The 18,694-nt window shown below is 45.8% G+C and overlaps 1 protein-coding gene across 3 annotated transcripts; it reads right to left on the bottom strand.

The window, feature by feature from the left end:
• Positions 1-7,402: 7,402 nt before the first annotated feature.
• On the bottom strand, positions 7,403-18,675 carry LOC118544152 (uncharacterized). 3 transcript variants are annotated; one of them, XM_036105779.2, is made up of 5 exons: positions 18,423-18,675; positions 16,367-16,440; positions 15,882-16,008; positions 15,099-15,212; positions 7,403-11,574 (listed from the first exon to the last, which is right to left on the bottom strand). In XM_036105779.2, exons 2-5 carry the CDS (start codon positions 16,403-16,405, stop codon positions 9,212-9,214), a joined length of 2,643 nt encoding a protein of 880 aa, XP_035961672.1. In that variant the 5' UTR covers positions 16,406-16,440; positions 18,423-18,675; the 3' UTR covers positions 7,403-9,211. The 3 variants fall into 3 exon arrangements, with proteins under 3 accessions (XP_035961672.1, XP_077927930.1, XP_077927931.1); XM_078071804.1 differs by lacking the exon at positions 18,423-18,675 and having other exon boundaries at positions 16,367-18,290; XM_078071805.1 differs by lacking the exons at positions 15,099-15,212; positions 15,882-16,008; positions 16,367-16,440.
• Positions 18,676-18,694: the final 19 nt, after the last annotated feature.

Here is an 18,694-nt window from a genome sequence, read left to right as displayed (position 1 = left end):
ATGTGGTTGACCTGGGAGAGAGAAGCACAGGGAAAGGGAGGTGCCAGGAGCCATGAGGCAAGGGATAGAAGGACTATCAGAAATCAGGGATGTGGGGAAATGGGATACTTGCTAGCACTGTTGGGCCTGTCTGCCCCCTTCTCTCCAGGATGCTCTTCTCTTGTCTCTTACGGGCACCTGTGCATGTGCCACTTTGAAGGTCAGAAGGTGGGAAGGTCTATTGGGGGAGTGCCTGGGTGGCTCAGTCAGTTAAGCATCTGCCTTTGGCTCAAGTCATGATCCCAGGGTCCTGGGATCGAGCCCCGCATCGGGGTCCCTGCTCAGTGGGAAGCCTGCTTCTCTCTCCCACTCCCCTTGCTTGTGTTCCCTCTCCCTCTCTCTGACAAATAAATAAATAAAATCTTAAAAAAAAAAAAAGGAAGGTCTATTGGGTGGGGTCACTGCGCACTCCTCATGGCTCCATTTTGGGGAGCCCCTCGCCTTTTGGCACCAGGAGTGAGGCTCCCTCATAGTGTCAGTTGTATCACCACAGCCCCTCTCAAGAGCACCCCATTCTCGGTGTGGGGCCTTCAGTGTTCCTAGTTGCAACATCATGCTCTCCTCAAGCAGTTCCTCCTTTTGAGGATTAGACTCCATCACCCCAATGTCCCCACTGTGCCTCCAAAACTTCACTGCAGGTGTATGCACTTTACCTATCAGACCGCAGAGCCTGAGCTTTGTGATCTCATGCCTTCCTGTGGACTTTTCTCAGCTCACTTCCCTCTGCACCCTCCCTCTTTTTTTTTTTTTTTTTTTTTAGGATTTTATTTATTTATTTGAGAGAGAGAGCAAGCAAGCATGCATGAGCGGGGGATGGGGAGGGGCAGAGGAAGAGGGAGAAGCAGACTCCCTGCTGAGCAGGGAGCCCGATGGGGGGCTCCATCCCAGGACCCTGAGATCATGACCTGAGTCAAAGGCAGATACTTAACTGACTGAGCCCCCCAGGCGCCCCTGCACCCTTCCTCTTGACCCTTACATAACCTTGCTTCTAAATTGGCCCTAACCCTGTCAGCTCAGGGTGTTCTAGAAGCCTGTCTGCCCCCATATGTGATCATGCCCAGTGCAGCCCGGCTCCTGCCCCTATCCCACTCCCCATATGGCTTTGCATGCAGTTCCAATGGATATCCTGGGTATCAAATCCTGGGACACTCTTAGCCCTTATTGTAAAGGATTTCTGTAGTATTTGGTACAGTTATCACCCCCAGCCTTCAAACTTCTCTTTTGCTTCAATGTTACCAGGATCCTAATTTTAGTTTGATTCCACGAATGAGTTCCATCTCTCATTGATGGACTCCATTTCCTCTCTCTGCCCTCAATGATGCTTTTGCCCAGGCTCCAGCCCCTAACTTTTCACCCCAAACTTCTGCCAATCTAGAGACCCCAACATGGCCCAGAGCACCATCACTTCCTCACCGTCTTTCATATCTATCCCCATACAAGAAAACACCAACTTTACCTTGGTTGATGTACTCGGACACTTAAATAAGAAATGAGGGGTCATCCTTCATCTTATTTCTTCCTCACTGTCTAAATCTGTGAGCACCTAGTCCTTCCAATTTTACCCCTTAAACATTTCTGGCATTTGTTCCTTCTTTTGCATGCTTATCACGAATTCAGTCCCTTATCACGTTTATCCTGGACAATTCCTATCTCTTTCAGTCTTAAGCAAATCTATCTGGCATTATCCCTTCACCTTGCTTATCCATTTCTCTACCATAGGTTCAGTTCTGTATCACCTTCACCTGAATTGACACATTCTCTTTGTCCATTTCCCTTCCACCAGTTAAATCCCATATACCTTATGTGGATCATCCCTACAACCTCCTTATTCTTTTCCCCACCACTAAGCTGCAACAGCCACTTCCCTGCCTCTTATCTTGGCTGATTAAAACAACTCCATAAAACTAGTTATCTGTCCAACATCCTGACATGATACAGCTTAAATACTCTCAAAGCTTTCAGTGCCCACCGCCCCCCCCCCCGCCTTTTTTATAGCTGGTGCCCGACCCTGGTCCACAGGGTCCTGCATGGTTGGGAGCCTCAGCCTCAGCCTCTGCTTGCCTGGGACTCTGCACCCAGCACGAGAACTGTCCCTGTGCCCACACTCACCTGTGGTCATGACTGTCCTGGCCCCTTTCTCTCCCTTACTCCTCACTGCTGGCCAATGCCCCAGGCCCACTGAGACTTGGTCCTCCCTCCCTCTCTTACTCTTTACTTAGGGATGGAGGAGAGGGGAGGTGACATTACTGCTCCAACAGCCACAGATGGTACTCACTTTGAAAAATAAGGGAATGGGAGCTGTAAATTCCCACGTGGGTGCAGAGGGAGGGCTGGGTTCTCAGAATGTGTTTTTTGAGGAGTGGGAGGTTGTTTTTAGCTATGAGTTTGTCCACTTGAGTGGTGTTTCCTTCATTTTGGTGGTTTGTAGGAAGTCTTTGTGTATGTGTTCTTTAAATTTTTTAAAAAAGATTTTATTTATTTATTTGTCAGAGAGAGAGAGAGAGAGCGCACATGAGCAGGCTCTCTGCTGAGCAAGGAGCCCGACGCGGGACTCAATCCCAGGACCCTGAGATGGTGACCTGAGCCGAAGGCAGGTGCTTAACCAACTGAGCCACCCAGACGCCCCTGTGTGTGTGTTCTGATGAAGAAATTTGGAACAGACTATCAGGACCAGAGAAACTGTTGGGGGAAATGGAGAGATCTTGGTCAAAGGGTATAACCTTATAGTTACAAGATGAGTCAGTTCTGGGGATCTAATGTACAGCATGGTGATTATACTTAATACTGCATGTTGTACTTGAAATTTGCTGAGAATAGATCTTAAATGTTCTTATCACACAAAGAAAGGTGTGGAAAAACTGTGTGAGGTGATGGACGTGTTAATTAGCTTGATTGTGGTAATCATTTAACAATGTATAGGTATATTAAATCATCACATTGTATACCTTAAATATATACTATGTTTGTTAATTTACCCCAATAAACATGAAAGAAAAAAAGATCAGAGAAACTGCCGTGAAAATGCAGGGAGGCTTTTTGGGTGCAGTACAGACCTTACTATTGGGGAATTGGGCAGCATCATAGATGTTTTAATGTGGCAGGGAATCACCATCCCCAGAAAAAGGGATTCTCAGCACAGCTGGGGGCCTCTTAAGGCCCCTTTAGTTCTAGGTTTCTGGAAAAATGGGACTGTGAATAATACAGACAGCTCCCCCGATCTCATTCCTCTCATTCCGCAGTTAGAATGACAACCCTGAAGCCCAGGCAGGTGAGAAGAGGAAGTGGACTCAGGAGGAGCAAATGGAATAGCATGAGCATCTGGAAGTGTGAGAATGGGAACTCCACGAGGCTCTCTGCTATTTCCTGGGTCTTGGGGCTACTACAGTCAAGTTCTCTCTAGTTTGGCTCATAATGGATGCCCATAAGGAGGACCAGCCAGCCTGCTGTGTTGGTGAGGAAGTCGGGGCAGGTGGGCTCTGAGCAGCTTGCACTTCCTCCTGCTGCTCTGTCCTCTTTCAGCTGCTGGGACCCAGATGAGTTGTCAGTCCTTGGAGTCTGGTGCTGTGTCCTGAAACCTGATCCCTAACCTCTTCCCAAGGGCATGGGGTGGGTGTAAGGGGTGAGAAATGAGTGACTTGAGATGTTTCCATGGTTAGCCAGTGTCTGAAACATGCAATGACCACTGTTCTACCTGGAATGTTTAGGATACAGAAGCAGATAAAGACCAGTCCCCATCCTCAAGCAGGCCCCATAGCTTTGAGGGGAAAACAATTGTTCCCCAACAGGCACCCCAGCCTATAGGGCTTGGGGACCCAGGCCCTGCAGTTACTTGCCAAATTCTTCTGCGATAAGAGCTTCTAGATATTTTTCTTTGGCCACAGGATGGAAAGGATACCTCACTTCTGTTCCACAACAAGCTACTTTATTCCGTTTTTCTTCAGAGCATTCATCACCAACAGACAATTTCTCTGCTTATCATCCTTCTCTCCGTGCTAGAGTGTATGCTCCATGAGGGCAGGGATTTTGTTTTATTCACGTCTCTATCCCTAGCATCTAGAACCATACCCAGAATAGGTACTTACCTAATACATTTGTTGATTAAATAAATCCATGAATCAACTACACACTAGATGTCTTTTAAGAAAGGAAGAGAGTGGACGCCTGGGTGGCTCAGTTGGTTAGGCGACTGCCCTCGGCTCAGGTCATGATCCTGGAGTCCCTGGATCGAGTCCCGCATCGGGCTCCCTGCTCAGCAGGGAGCCTGCTTCTCCCTCTGACCCTCCCCCCTCTCATGTGCTCTCTCTCTCATTCTCTCTGTCTCAAATAAATAAATAAAAATCTTTAAAAAATAAAAAAATAAAAGAAAGGAAGAGAGTGCTATTTGGGAAAACATTACATCACAACATTATATGGGTTATTACACATAAATCTCTCTGCAGTAAGAGTTCTACTATGCCCACTTTTATGAGGAAAAGCAAGCCAGTGAGATGAAACCAAGATTGTAACTCAAGCTATCCCTCTCCAAAGGCAATGTGCTCTTTCTGTTCTTGCTACCCTGACCAGAGTGGCCCTGCTGTGTGCCCACTGTGTTCTGGGCAGCACCTTGGTCACTCTGCATACTTGGTTCTACCTAATCCCCAAATAACCCCACATGGATTGGTATTTCTTTTCCCATTTTGCATGCATAATAGCAAACTCACTCATAGAGGTTAGTTTGACCAGAGTAATCTAGCCTACAGGTGGGGAGCTGGGCTCACCTCCAGGCCTCTTTAGTCCAAAGATTCCTATTATAACACCCTGGGAACTCACATGGGGATTCTGCCAAGTGCAGTATGTCTACTTTGTGTATACATTCTCAATCTGGGTAAATCCATGGGGTGGGTTCTGGGTCCCAGTGATCTTACTGTGAGATGATCCTGAGTTAAAGATCCATTTGCCACTTGACTCCATAAGCTCCTACTCTGACTGGTAAACAACAGCAGTATCTTGAGCCAGTGTCAATTCAGAGTCAGAGCCCAGTAACTCCTGCCCTAGGCTGATCAGCCTCAGACTACCAGACACAAGCCTGTACTCCAATCACGGTCATGGACCCATTACCACGAGAGTGACAAGCATGAGATCTGTGGGGTGTCCCACTAAACAAAGGAAAGCAGAGTTATTACAAGACTTCCGGGAAGGGTGGATTTTAGGTGAAATCTATATGGAGCAGTGCTTGGATGGGTGGGCAGCAAAGCTGGGCTGTGAGTAGTGGGTCAACATCAGGTCTGGACTGAGAAGTGGACCCAGGTTCCTATTTCCTTGGAAACCGCAAAATTTAGATGTGGAATGTGGTGTCCAAAACTCCTTATCTGGTTCTAGTTGTAAATCAAGGCTGCTTCTCTGTATCAAAGTGACTTTTATCTGCCAGGAGAGTGGGTATTTCATTCTTATAATTTATAACACATTCCTGTCAGTCTGTGATATTGGAGAACAAAGTTTCTCAGTAAGAAAGCAGAGGTAGAATGTCATGACATTTTACAGCTGCACATCTTTTTTGGGAAAGTACTGTCTCCTATTAACTTTGAAGCTGGTTTCATCCCTGTCTGTGATTCCAGCCCAGTGAATAGTTTAATAGATTTTTTTCCTTTCCCGGTCCGAGCTAATTTTTACTTTCTTATCTCTATAGGTGTGGGTATTTCCTGTCTTTCAACGTGGTTACCCCATAATTGGCCACATTCCCTTTGGGGAAGGAAATAAGATATAGTATAAAATTGGGGGAGAGCATCAGCATCTTTCCTCAAGGGAATCTGGCCTTTTCTCCTTTCATGAGGTTCAGGTCTTTTCACCAAATTTAATGTTTTTTTCACTTATACTGATAGAGACTTCAGTAGGCTATCTATTTCAGTCTCAGAGACACCATCACCGTTATCCAGGGTAACTGTTCTGATTACTGCTCTGGCCCTGGGCCTGTTAAGGTGACACACTTCCATGTCTCTGAAAGGGTTATGAGCTACTGTCTGGTATTCAACCAACCCCAGTGAGTTATCGAACCCATTTTCATGACAGCTCTCCCAATGCCATTCCTAGCCTATAGAAAGTAGCCACTGAAGCATCTCCCACGGAGGTTGGTGCACCCTTGCGAATGCATTTCTCAAGCCTGGGTGACCCTCCTGGGGTGGGGGAAAGTAGGCTGGGGCAGGTGAACAGGGCATCGGTCAGCACTGCCAGTCACTACAGAATGTATCTCTCTTCCATAAAGCTTCCTTCCATCTACTGAAGAAACGGAAGTGTCTTTCTCTTCTCAATTGTAACAGTTTACTTGGTGTAGAAGCTGGGGGTGGCAAGTGGATGACTGCTCTGTGCTAATCAACAAGTGTAGCACAGAGAGGGTCTGCACCATCAGGGGAGAGTCTGGCTCCCAACTAGTATTAATGCCATCTCCAAGCTAAGGAAGAAATTGGGTAACAGAGAAACTTATGACTGGAATCGAGGAGAACATTAACAACTATGTAAATAAAATTGAATACAATTTGGATGAAGTACTTAATTGAAAACTAAAACAATGAAAAACTCATCACAGGAATTAGTCAGAAGGATGTTTTAGCCATATAAGCTGAAATAGAGGATTAGGATAAAGGTTGGGATTCTTAGTTAAGTGAAAACACCTCCCCTGTATGTAAAGATGGAATTAAAAAGGAAAAAACCCAAATATTTTTTCCTGATTTGGCATTCTAAGATTGCATGCGGTCTTGAGGAAGACACTGCCATGGTTTCCTAGTCCTTCTGTCTCCTAAAAGAACGCCAGAGATCCTTGGAGCAAAAACAGTTAATTTCCTTTCCTTCCTTCTTAAAGGTCCCTTCTCTAGAAGAAGTTGTAACTGGATAAAAAGCTCCAACGCCCTGAGAAGCCAGGAGAGCCAGGTAAGAAGGAGCTTCTGACACAACTCCAGGAAACTGAAGTTTCCAGTCACCTCAGGAAAAGACAGACATTCCCTCTCTTTTATGTGGAACATGCTGTTGGGCAATGATTAGCCAAGTCATAAGCCAGAGGCTCCTACCTTTGGACTGTTTTCTCATTTTCCTTCATTGGTAAAACACCTAAAAGACCCACGTACCAAACCACGTTTAAGAAAAGTGTACCATTTCCGATTTGGAATCAGTCAGACGGGCCGGCCTAGGGGCTGCAAGCTCTTCAATTCTCGGGGTGCTGGGGTGCAGCAGGACTCAGGAGGTACCAAGAGCACTGCCACTGAGCAGCTTCTCTGTGTCTCAGTCCCACTGTGAAAAGGGTAAGTAAAAGTACCTACTTCACTGAAATGCTGTGAAGGTTAAATGAGAAAACCCAGGCAAAGCCTTAATCACAATGCCTGGTATATGCTAAGGTAAAAAAAGTGAAGGTTTATTGACTTAATCAGAATTTTTGTTCAGCATATAACCATTATTATCACAGTAAATTCACTCCAGTTTTTATTTTATTATTTTAAGTCAAAGCTATTTGTGGTGAAATGTGCTTAGGAGGATTATCATGAAGAGGCAGATTTTCCAATCAGCTTTTCAACATTCTAAGATAAGCCAAGACCACTACCACTACTATATGGACAACAGCCTGGAAAATAAGACCTGAAGTATAGGTCAAGTCAACGTAAGGAGAAAAGATCAGTCAAATTATAAGAAAGTCCCTTTGATAAACAGGAAAACTGGAATAATTTTATTAGTGAAAAGGACACTATAAAGGAATAAAATGGCCAATTATTAAGTAATTCATTACTCTTACCTTTTCTTCTTTCTTACCCTGATTCTTATATACAAAGCATCACTCCATTATAGTTTATCCCAAATACTAACTGGCCAATCCCTTCTGAAATGATCATACATATCATATCCAGCTTGTTCATCAAAGACTTAAGCTACTTTCAGTTGTCAGATTTCAGCATCTAGAACTCTCACAGACTGCTGTTGCTGAATTTCTCATATGTACAACCTATTTCAGCTCATTTTGATGCTAATCTTTCCTCCACAAAAAAAGGAGAAAGTCCTGAAGAAGTTTCTGTAGAAAGGCGTTCGGAGGATACTGAAGTGAGCCACTCATGAGTGAATCGGGCAGAAGCACCACAGACAAGGGCAGCAACTCTGGAAACCGGGTTTAAGAAAAGAGCTCCCAGGATGTATTTCATCTCAAACATCATGAACCAAAGGACACTGAGACGCTGCTGACCAACATCACTCCAGGGGACAAAAGGCACCTTTAAAGCACGAAGACAAGAGTGCACGGGTTGACAAACAACCTGCACGATTATCTACCTACTAAAAGCTGCTCAATGGCCCTGCCTCACCAGGAGTCCTCACCTGGAGTCCTGTCCTCTGGCAGCAGAAGGACCTGCCACTCCTCACCAGAGTCTGTTCAGTGCCAGCTGCCCAGTGAAAGGGAACAGCTGTGACCTCTCCCCTTCTCTCCCTGAAAAACATGTGGAATACACCAATCTTGGTTTTGAGAACAAATCCTGTAAGTCATATCCCATGCCACAGTGTGTCTACTTTATGCTTATTTTCCTCCCAATTCACAGGGGTTTGACTTTCCAAATCACCTTGTAGAAAAACTCATTTTACACGTGTCATTTGACTTAGCAGGATCTCAAGTCTGAATCTATACACACACCTCACCTCATTCCTTAACAAACTTTGCTCCTGTTTGGATTATCTGATGCTGAAAAGGGAGAACAGTTTTGAAGTTAAAGGGACCACATCCCTCACAATAAACCCTTTTGAAGAGGCCCAAACAAATCAACAAGGAAATCTCAACCTGGCTCTTTCTGGCTTTAAAGTGCAAGGGTTCCAGTTACTTTCCTTGAATCTGAAATAGATGATGAGGAGGAGGAAGGAAGAGCAAACGGCCACATGAAATACCTCACTGCACCTTAAGGTCTGGGGCTATGAAAACACAATCTTAAGTGTAATTAAATTGTGTTCATTTCAAGTACTTAAGTACAGGGCCACCCTCTGAATCAGAGGAAAGGCATGTGACCTTGGAATTTTTACCACATAATTTGGCAGCCTGCCCTCAGTTAACAGTGCACTGGGAGATTGTTAAATCACTCGAGATGAATCTCCAAAATGAAAGCTGTAAAAGCAATGGCTTTCCCATTAGTATACTGCTCCTGTTGTAAAACAGTGAAGACTTTATCGAATAAAGCAGTTATTCTCCACTGTGAACTTTATGGTGCTGAATGAAAGCTGCCTGTGCACTAAAGAGGACCCCACATTTAATGCACTTACAGGCTTGCTCTCCAGTGTGAATTTTCTCATGACTGGTAAGAGTTATTCTCTGACTAAAAGTTTTCCCACATTCATTACACACATAAGGTCGCTCTCCACTGTGAACTCTCTGATGTCGAATAAGGTGAGAGCTTTGTCTGAAGGACTTTCCACATTCAGTGCATTTGTAAGGTTTCTCTCCTGTGTGAATTCTCTTGTGTTGGATAAGGGATAAACGTGCACTGAAGGCTTTCTCACATTCATTGCATATGTAGGGTTTCTCTCCAGTGTGAACCCTCTGATGCTGAATAAATTGTGAATGCTGACTGAAGGCCTTGCCACACTCCTCACATTCATAAGGCTTCTCCCCCGTATGAATTCTGTGATGCTGGACGAGAGAGGAGCGGACGTTGAAGGCCTTCCCACAGTCACTGCACTCGTAGGGATTCTCTCCAGTGTGAATCCTTCGATGGCGGACGAGGTGTGCGCTCTGGCTGAAGGCTTTCCCACAGTCACCACACTCATAGGGTTTCTCTCCATTGTGTGTTCTCTCATGCTTAATTAGGGTGGATATCTGCCCAAAGGTTTTCCCACACTTGTTACACTCATAGGGTTTCTCTCCAGTGTGGCTCCTTTGATGCTGAATGAGGTGTGAGCCCTGGCTAAAGGCCTTCCCGCATTTGTGACACTCATAGGGCTTCTCACCATTATGGACTCTCTGATGTTGAACAAGGGAAGAGAGCACACTGAAGGCTTTATCACACTCATTACATTCATAGGGCTTCTCACCATTGTGTGTCCTTTGATGATGAATAAGATTAAAACTCTGGCTGAAGGCTTTTCCACACTCATTACACTCATAGGGTTTCTCTCCAGTGTGAATTCGCTGATGCTGAATCAGATGTCCCTTTTGGCTGAAGGTTTTCCCACACTCACTGCATCCATAAGGTTTTTCTCCAGTGTGAATTCTCTGATGCTGGATGAGGGACAGGCGAGCACTGAATGATTTTCCACACTCATTGCAAACGTAAGGCTTCTCTCCAGTATGAATTCTCTTGTGCTGAATGACTTGGGAGCGCTGACTGAAAGATTTTCCACATTCATTACACCTATAAGGTTTCTCTCCAGTGTGAATTCTCTGATGAACAGTAAGGGTTCGGTTCAGGCTAAAGGATTTCCCACATTCATTGCATTCATAGGGTTTTTCTCCTGTGTGAGTTCTCTGATGTTGAATGAGAGATAATTGTGCACTGAAGGCTTTGCCACACTCAGTACAGTTATAAGGTTTCTCTCCAGAATGAGTTCTCTCATGCTGAAAGAGGTGTGAGTGTCTACTGAAAGCCTTCCCACATTCCTTGCACTTGTATGGTTTCTCTCCACTATGAATTCTCTGATGATGAATCAGGTTAGAGCTATGACTAAAGGCTTTCCCACACTGATTACACTCATGAGGTTTCTGCCCCATATGAATTTTAAGATGTTGACTGTAAGATGAACGTGCACTGAAAGCTTTCCCACATTCACTGCATTCATAAGGTCTTTCTCCAGTGTAAGTGTTATGGAGCTGAATGAAATAGGAATGAGCCCTGAAAGATTTGCCACACTCAGCACAAGTGTGGGGCTTCTCTCCACAGTGAACTCTCTGATGTTGGCTGAGGACAGAGCAGTGGCGGGAAATTTTTCCACATCTACCACACTCACAGGGCTTCTCTCCAGAGTGACTTCTCTGATGCTGAGAAAGTGCTGTACTCGGGCTGAAAGGTACTCCACACTCAGTACACTCAAGGGATTTCTCTGGATTGTTAACCCTCTGATTCTCACTAAGAACTGAACTCTGCCTGGGCACTTTCACAAACACATCTGTCTGACAGGCTATTTCTCCTAGATGGAAACACTGGAGATTAATGAGGTCCTGACTTTCTTTAAAGTCATCCATACATGGCACATTCTGGTGGAGACTCTCCCCTCTAGATGCTCTATGAAATCCAAAAGAGTTTGGGTCTGCAGTGCAGTTTACCTCCACAGAACTGGATTTCTGGCCTTCCCCTCCAATAGGGGTTTTCCTACATGTCAATGTCACTGGCCTGGAATTGTTCTTCTGGGAGAAGGATTTCTTAAGTCTTTCCTCTGCAGATTTTCTCCAGCAATTCTTTAACTTTCCCTCAGTTTTACTCATCTCTTCAAAATCAGGTTCCTTGGAAATATTCCTTACATGTTCTTCTGATTTTGCTCTCTGGGATCCCACTGCTTTGGAAATTTCCTGTTTTGGAGTCAATCCCTTCTTTCCCGTCCGAGACTCAAAACCTGAAAGAATGAAGAAAAATTAGTTACTCGTATTTTACTGTGGGAGAAAGAATTAGAGAATAAATAGGAACATTTATATGAAACAACTATCTCCTAGGATGATAGTGAATTTTCAGAATGTAAAACCAAAAAACGACCTCACTAGGATGAGAAGAGGAAAGAGGGGAAGAGAAGCATGCTATCAGAGCAAGGAAGGCTGGTGTGGGAAGGAAGGAAGTAAGGAGAGAAGCCCAAGGTCTAGGCTTATATCTGGGCTAACTAGGCACGGACAGAGCAGGAACAGTGAGGCATGACCCGAGGGAAAAAGAGCTCTCAGAAAGGTGACGAGGGTGATGAGGAAGACTGCTGATCATGTCACTGCTCATACTCTGTAAACAAGGTATCTTCTTCTAGCTTACTTATAATAGATATTCAAATATTTGTTTAAAAACGAATGAGGGGCGCTTGGGTGGCTCAGTCGGTTAAGTGTCTGACTCTTGATTTCGACTCAGGTCATGATCTTGGGGTTATGAGATCAAGCCCTGCATTGAGCTCTATGCTCAGCAGGGAGTCTGTCTCTGCCTCTGCCCCGACCCCCTGGAATAAATGAATAAATCTTAAAAAAAAAAAAAAAAGAATGATAAATGACTTATGATGAATAAAGTGTATACAGATTAATGGATACTGGAACAAATGATTTGATCTGGACAACTTGGCTTCACAGAAGCAAATCAGGGTGAATAGAGAATAGATACAAAGAAGCAACCTACTCATCCAAATAGCAGGTGCAGCACAAGGCAGAAAAGCTAAATGTGTGCAATAATCCACACCACACATTCCCAATGAATAAAAATACCTGAATATTTGTAAAAACTGTGATACAGATGAATTCTGAAATCCAATGAAAGGAAATTTACCAAAAACAAAACAAAACAAAACCCAAAACAAAACCACTGAATCATGTGGACACAAGGACTGTTGGAAGGATAACCAGGTCAGAACAGTGAGAGGGGAGCTCTGTTGTGAGACGCCACAGAGCACAATGGAACCTCTTTTTTGTACACTGCTTACTATTAGAGCTGTAACAGTCTGTTATCTTCAGACTGTTTAGCCAGACAAGGAAACAGCTGAAAATGTTGATTAGATGAGATCTAAAATTGGGCTAAGTCATTTTAACAGACTTCAGTGACCTACTCACTGTACTTCAAAGGGATTTACTTTACTATTTTTTACTATTTTTGACAAAGGCACAAAGGCAATACAAGTGGAGAAAGGATGGTTTTTTCAACAAATGGTGCTGGAACAACTGGACATCCACTTGTAAAAATTTTAACGTGGTTCCATAACTTATACCACACACAAAAATTAACTCAATATGATCACAGACCCAAGTACCTAAAATTTCTAAGTTACAAAATTTTCTTCTATAAGAAGAAAATGTCGGGCGCCTGGGTGGCTCAGATGGTTAAGCGTCTGCCTTCGGCTCAGGTCATGATCTCAGGGTCCTGGGATCGAGCCCCGCATCGGGCTCCCTGCTAGGCGGCGAGCCTGCTTCTCCCTCTGCCTCTGCCTCTCTCTCTCTCTCTGACTTTCATGAATAAATAAAACATTTATAAAAAAAAAAAAAATATATATATATATATAAGAAGAAAATGTTTTGGATTAAGCAAAGTTTTCTTAGATATGACACCAAAAGCATAATCCATAAAAGAACAAACTGATGAACTGGACTTCATCAAAATTTAATAAAACTTCTACTCTTCAAAAGACACCGGTAAGAGAATAAAATGACAAGGCACAGTAAGAGAATATCTGTGCAAAGCATTTATCTGATAAAGGGCCTGTATCTAGAACATTCCTATGTTCAGAAAGCAACTCTTTAAAACTTAAGAGAACACAAACTGAGTTAAAAAATAAGCAAAGATATGAACAGACACTTCACCACTGAAAATACACAGACGGAAAATAAGATATTCAAAATGTTTAACTATTAGAGAAATTAAAAGTAAAAGTAAAACCACAATGAGACACCACTACACATTTATCAGAGCAGCTAAAATGAAAAAGACTGAGCACACCAAGTGTTGATGAGGATGTGGAGAAAATGGAACTCTCACCCATTGCTGGTGGGAATGTCAAATTGTGCAACCAGTTTGGAAAACATTCTGGCAGTTTCCTAAAAGTTAAATATACACCTACCATGTAATCCGGTCATGCTATTACTAGGTACTTATCCAAGAGAAAAGGAATGCATGGTCATACAAGGATCTGTACACAAATGTTCATAGCAGCTTTATTTGTATTAACCCCAAACTGGAAACAACCCAAATGTCTGTCAACAAAATAGAAAAACAAATTGTGGCAAATCCATACAAAAAGAATACTAACCAAAATGAAAAAACGAGTTATTGATACATAAAGTAGATGAACATCAAAAGAATTATGTGCAGTCAAAAGATGTCAGACAAAAAAAAAGGGTACATGCTCTATGATTCCATTAATATAAAATTCTAGGAAATGTAATTCATATTGACAGCAGGTAGATCAGTAACTGCTTCATGGTAGAGATGGGAAGGGGTAAGAGGGAGGAATTACAGAGAGACAGCATGGTAGAGATGGGAAGGGGTAAGAGGGAGGAATTACAGAGAGAAAACTTTTGGGGGTAATGGATATGTTTGCTACCTTGACTGTAGTGAATAGTTTCACACATACACACATAATGCAGAAATGTTACCAAACTGCACATGTTAAACATGCATGGCATATTATATGCTTAATATTCCTCAATAAAGCTGTTTCTAAGAGGAGAAGAACACATGGGGTGTGGAGCCGGCACGCCAGAGTCCAACCCAGCTCCGTTCCTGAGCAGTTGTGTGATCTCAGGCCAGCAAACAAATCTCTCTGTACCTCAGAGTTTCTTGGGTACCGGCTCTGTGAGGATACTGGAGGACTGCAGAAGTTGACTGTGTCAGCAAAGTGCTAGACGTGCACTGAGCACAAACGTCCAGGCGTCGCTAGCTGCTGTGGCAGCTGAGGACTCTGCTCCACTTCCTGTTTCCTATTCACATGCCCATATCCTTTGCTACACAGGAAGAAACTCTAGCTCATGTTTTTTTCCCAAGGCCCTGAATCAGCCTGGGAACTCTGAGTGAGCAATAGCAGGAGTGAGTCTGGGCAGAGGGCATGTCTCTGGATGGTCTTTCTAAGCAGCCAAGGCAGAGCTGGCCAGCAAGGCCTGAGAAGGATGGGTGACACAGAAGCAACTGGCAGGCAGCCAGGGCAGGGAGCCAGCTGCCCCAGAGAGATACCTGAGCTCTTTTCTGGGATTGAGAGAGCATTTTCTGGGTAAGGGAAACATGAACTCATTTATGGGTATAGAATAGGGGTGTTAACAGAAAGAAAAGAGAGGTAGAAATGGAGAAGAGGGAGAGCAAAGCTCTGGTGTGACAAAAGATGTGGTCCAGAGCTCATAGAGAAGGGCCTGGCAAAGTGGCAGCACCTGCCAGCATGGGCAGGAAAGCACAACAGCATTCCTGGAGACTCACTTTCACTCCTGTGACTCCGGATCCAGCCCTCCTCAATTTTCGGTGAGTATGGGGCCCATGGCTCTTCCCCCTTCTCCAGCCTGGAGATGACATCAGGTTTGGAACCTTGAAGTCCTGCTCCAGAGAAAGGAAGCAAGGCTGACAATTCATCCAAGTCCAGGGCAGAATGGCCCCATGGGCAGCACCTGTGTCCCGTTCATGACCTCCCCTGCCACCTGTCTGTAAACCAAGGAGACAGATGCTTCCCTAGCTGAAGAAAAGTTAAACCCAGCTCTTTTGGGGTCCAAGGATAAGGGACAGAGTTGGTGCCTGAACACATCACGCTAGAAGACTCAGAGTCTTGGTGTTGACGTCCACAAGGACTAAAGGGAAGTAGCATATTCTGGTGTAAGGCAGGGCTTGAAACCAAATGGATTCAAATCCTAGATCTGCTCCTGACTGCCTGTGTGAACTTAAGAAAGTGACGATATCTATCAGCCTCAGATTCAACTATAAACCATTTAACCCAACACCAACCTTGAAGATGCATTACGATTAACTTGGGATGTGAATATACTTAGGGTTCAATGAATGATATTCTTCTTCCGTATTTCCTACAAGGAAATTGGGGGAGTCTGTGGTGCTGCCTGTCCTCTCCTCTGTGCACACCAGGCTTTCCTGGGACCAAGGTCAGAAATGCCTTGTGTTTGGGCCCAGAAGGTGAGATGCCTCTGAGCCTTGAGCCTAACTCTAGTTCTGTTCACGAGCAAGGAAACCAGAGCTGAACTTCAGAAAGAGTCTTACCCAGTGAGATCAGGTTTCTGTAGGTCTCCAGCATCACATTACTGTAGAGGCCCCTCTGAGCAGGGCCCAGACAGCCCCACTCCTCCCGGGAGAGGAACACAGCCACGTCCTCAAAGGAAACTAAGACCTGGAACGACAATATCTTGTTGCAACCCCAGGGTCAGGCCCAGGGTGGCTCATGATGTGCAAAACCCCTTTGAATGCATGTACCAGCCTGCTGTCCTCACAAGAGTGGGCTCTTTGAGACCAGCACCATTTTGACTTGTCTCTGTCTGCCCAACCCCTGCCCTCTACTATGCCTTGTGCAGGGATTGGGAAGACATTGTGCAGCATATTTCAGGGACTTGAACTCAGGGACAGAGGACATTGGTGAAGACAGGGAGCCATCTACCCGCTGGGACCAGCCCCTCATAGACAGAACCGTGGAGAGACTCTAGCCAAGAAAAGGCTAAGTCTACAGAGATACCTCCATGAGGACCACTCACCTGGGGCCCAGCAGGAAGGAGCTGCTTGACAGCCATCATTGGATCTCTTAGCTTGCCCCAGGAGGCGGGCGAAACTGCAGGGAGAGGGAAGACTGTAATGGAGTGTGACCAGCCTGCTTTTCACAGCAACACTGAGCCTTCTGTGCCTGGATCTCAAGAGGTCTATGGCAACAGAGACCAAGTTTGGGGCTGCCAGAAAGCCCTGGGAAGGGCAGATGGACTAAACACCCAGTGGTCTCTGAGACTATATCCCCTTGTCCACCATGAGGCTTCCCCAGCAGCTCCTGGTACAAACAGCATCCTAAGGCCACCACGTGATGGCCCCAGCAGTGCACCGGAGTAGACGAAAGGCTGCATCTCAGGTCCACCTTGGAGGTCCTGGAGAGTGGGCACACAGCTGAGGACAAGCAATCCAGGCTCCTACTCTAAGATGGTGCACAAACAAGTAGGGAGGTTGACAGACAAAATGCCTGTGTCAGGTGATGCTAAGGGACAGAAAGAACGAACAGCATGAGGGCAGCAGCTGGTGGTAGGAGATATTTTACACAGGGTGGCCAGAGAAGGCAACTTTGATAAAGCAACACCAAAGCAGAGGTCTAGATGGAGTGAGGGCAGACACTATGTGGATATTAGGGGAGATACATCCCAGGAAGGGGAATGCAAAAGTGCAAAGGTTCTGAAGTGATGGCCCACTTGATGTGTTCAAGTTAAGGGCAAGGAGGCCAGAGAGTGGAGTAGGGGAGGGCAAGAGAGAGGAGGGTGCGGTGCCTCATAGGCTATAGAACTTGGGCTCTTACTCTGAGTTGGGAAGCATCTGGAAGATCTGGGCAGTGATATGACCTGCCATGTGGCTTCTCCAGCTGCTGCTTTGAGAACAGACTAGGGGTGGAAGTGGGGAGTGTAAGGATTTAACAGGAAAACCAGTTGGAAGGCTCTAGCAATAATCCACCAGAGATGACAGTATCTTGGACCAGAGTGGTGGGAGCAGGTGATAAGTGATCAGATTCTAGATGCATTTCAAAGGTATAGTCAACAGGATTTGCTGAGGAATTAGGTCTGGGATGAGACACCAAGATTTTTGCGCCAAGCTACTGAGATGATGAAACTTCCATTCACTCTAAAGGATAAGACTTGCATCTGAAGGGTAAAAATTAAAAGCTGTTTTTGTACATGTTGTATTTAGGATGCCCATTAGATTTACAAGTGGAGAATCAGAGCTTTTGGATATATAGGTCCAAAATTCAAGAGAAAGGCTGAAGCTGGCTGGGTGTATTGGGAACTAGCAGTATATTTATGACATTTGGAACCACCCATCCGGTTTTACTTTAGGCTGACAGCTGACATGAGGGCTATCCCTCCCAGGAAAACCTTCCCAAACAGCCTCTGATACAAAGGCATCTCCCACCTCCACAGCCCCCGACCCCAGGCAAACGAAACGTGTATCACAAGTGGACCTGCATTCTGCCTTTGCTTCCAGACTGACCGGGAGGCATGTACCACTGCTGCTGGAAGCGTGGCCTGAATCCCAATCTTGAACACACCACCTGCTGGTGCAAACGCCTCAGGGAAGTGACTTGAGTCTCTACACGGACTTAAAATGAGACTTATCCTAAGTGACTATTTTGAGAATTTAATGAAGAAAACGTATAAGGTGTTTTGTATGGTGTTGGCAAACCACAAACAGGAGGCTGTAAGTAAGCCTTAATTACTACCATTGAGGCGATGCTTCCTGAGCACCCACCGAATGAATGAACGAATGCTCCGGAAAATGATCTCCCGCCCGTCCGCTTTCAGCCCCAGCAACCGAGGCCCCTTCCCAGACAGCGTTCACAACTCCATCCTTTCCCCTCCTCTGCGCCCGCTGTGTGCAGGGCACTTTGCTCTTTCTGAGGAAAGCACGATCTGATTCATCCGCTGACCAAGCCCCAACTTCGCCCCCTCGCTGAGGCCTTCCCCATCCGCGCGGCCGCCCCGCCTCGGCGTCCTGCGGCGCCGGGACCCCCACCCCGCGACCTTTGCGCAGGGGGCCTCCGCCGGTCCCCCGCCCGCCTCTCACCCCACGCGCCGGCGCTCCACACTCCACGCCGCGCCCGCGCGCGCTCGGGGCCCCTGTCCGCGCTCCCCGGGGCCGTTCCGACGCCTCCGCGCCCACCGCACTACTTCCGACTCACTCGCCGCGGGCTCGGGTGGAGGTGCGGCTCGCAGACGCCAGACCGCCGGAGCCCGAGCGGCCGGACAGGAAGTGCCCGCCCTGAACTTCCGCCGCGCCCTCCAGCTCGCCACCAATCGGATGCCCGTTTCCGGCGGCCGCTCTAGCCGCTCGGAAGA

This window comes from Halichoerus grypus, chromosome 5 (assembly GCF_964656455.1).
Source record: "Halichoerus grypus chromosome 5, mHalGry1.hap1.1, whole genome shotgun sequence".
Lineage (NCBI taxonomy): Eukaryota > Metazoa > Chordata > Mammalia > Carnivora > Phocidae > Halichoerus > Halichoerus grypus.
This window is presented reverse-complemented; position numbering and strand designations above follow the sequence as displayed.

Bases quoted from the DNA above. Each gene is read 5' to 3' on its own strand.
- LOC118544152 (XM_036105779.2), bottom strand. From the start codon at position 16,405: ATGATGGCTGTCAAGCAGCTCCTTCCTGCTGGGCCCCAG. The intron at 16,009-16,366 runs GTGAGTGGTCCT...TTGTCGTTCCAG, and splicing joins TCCTTCCTGCTGGGCCCCAG to GTCTTAGTTTCCTTTGAGGA. The intron at 11,575-15,098 runs GTGAGTCTCCAG...TCATTCTTTCAG, and splicing joins CCGGAGTCACAGGAGTGAAA to GTTTTGAGTCTCGGACGGGA.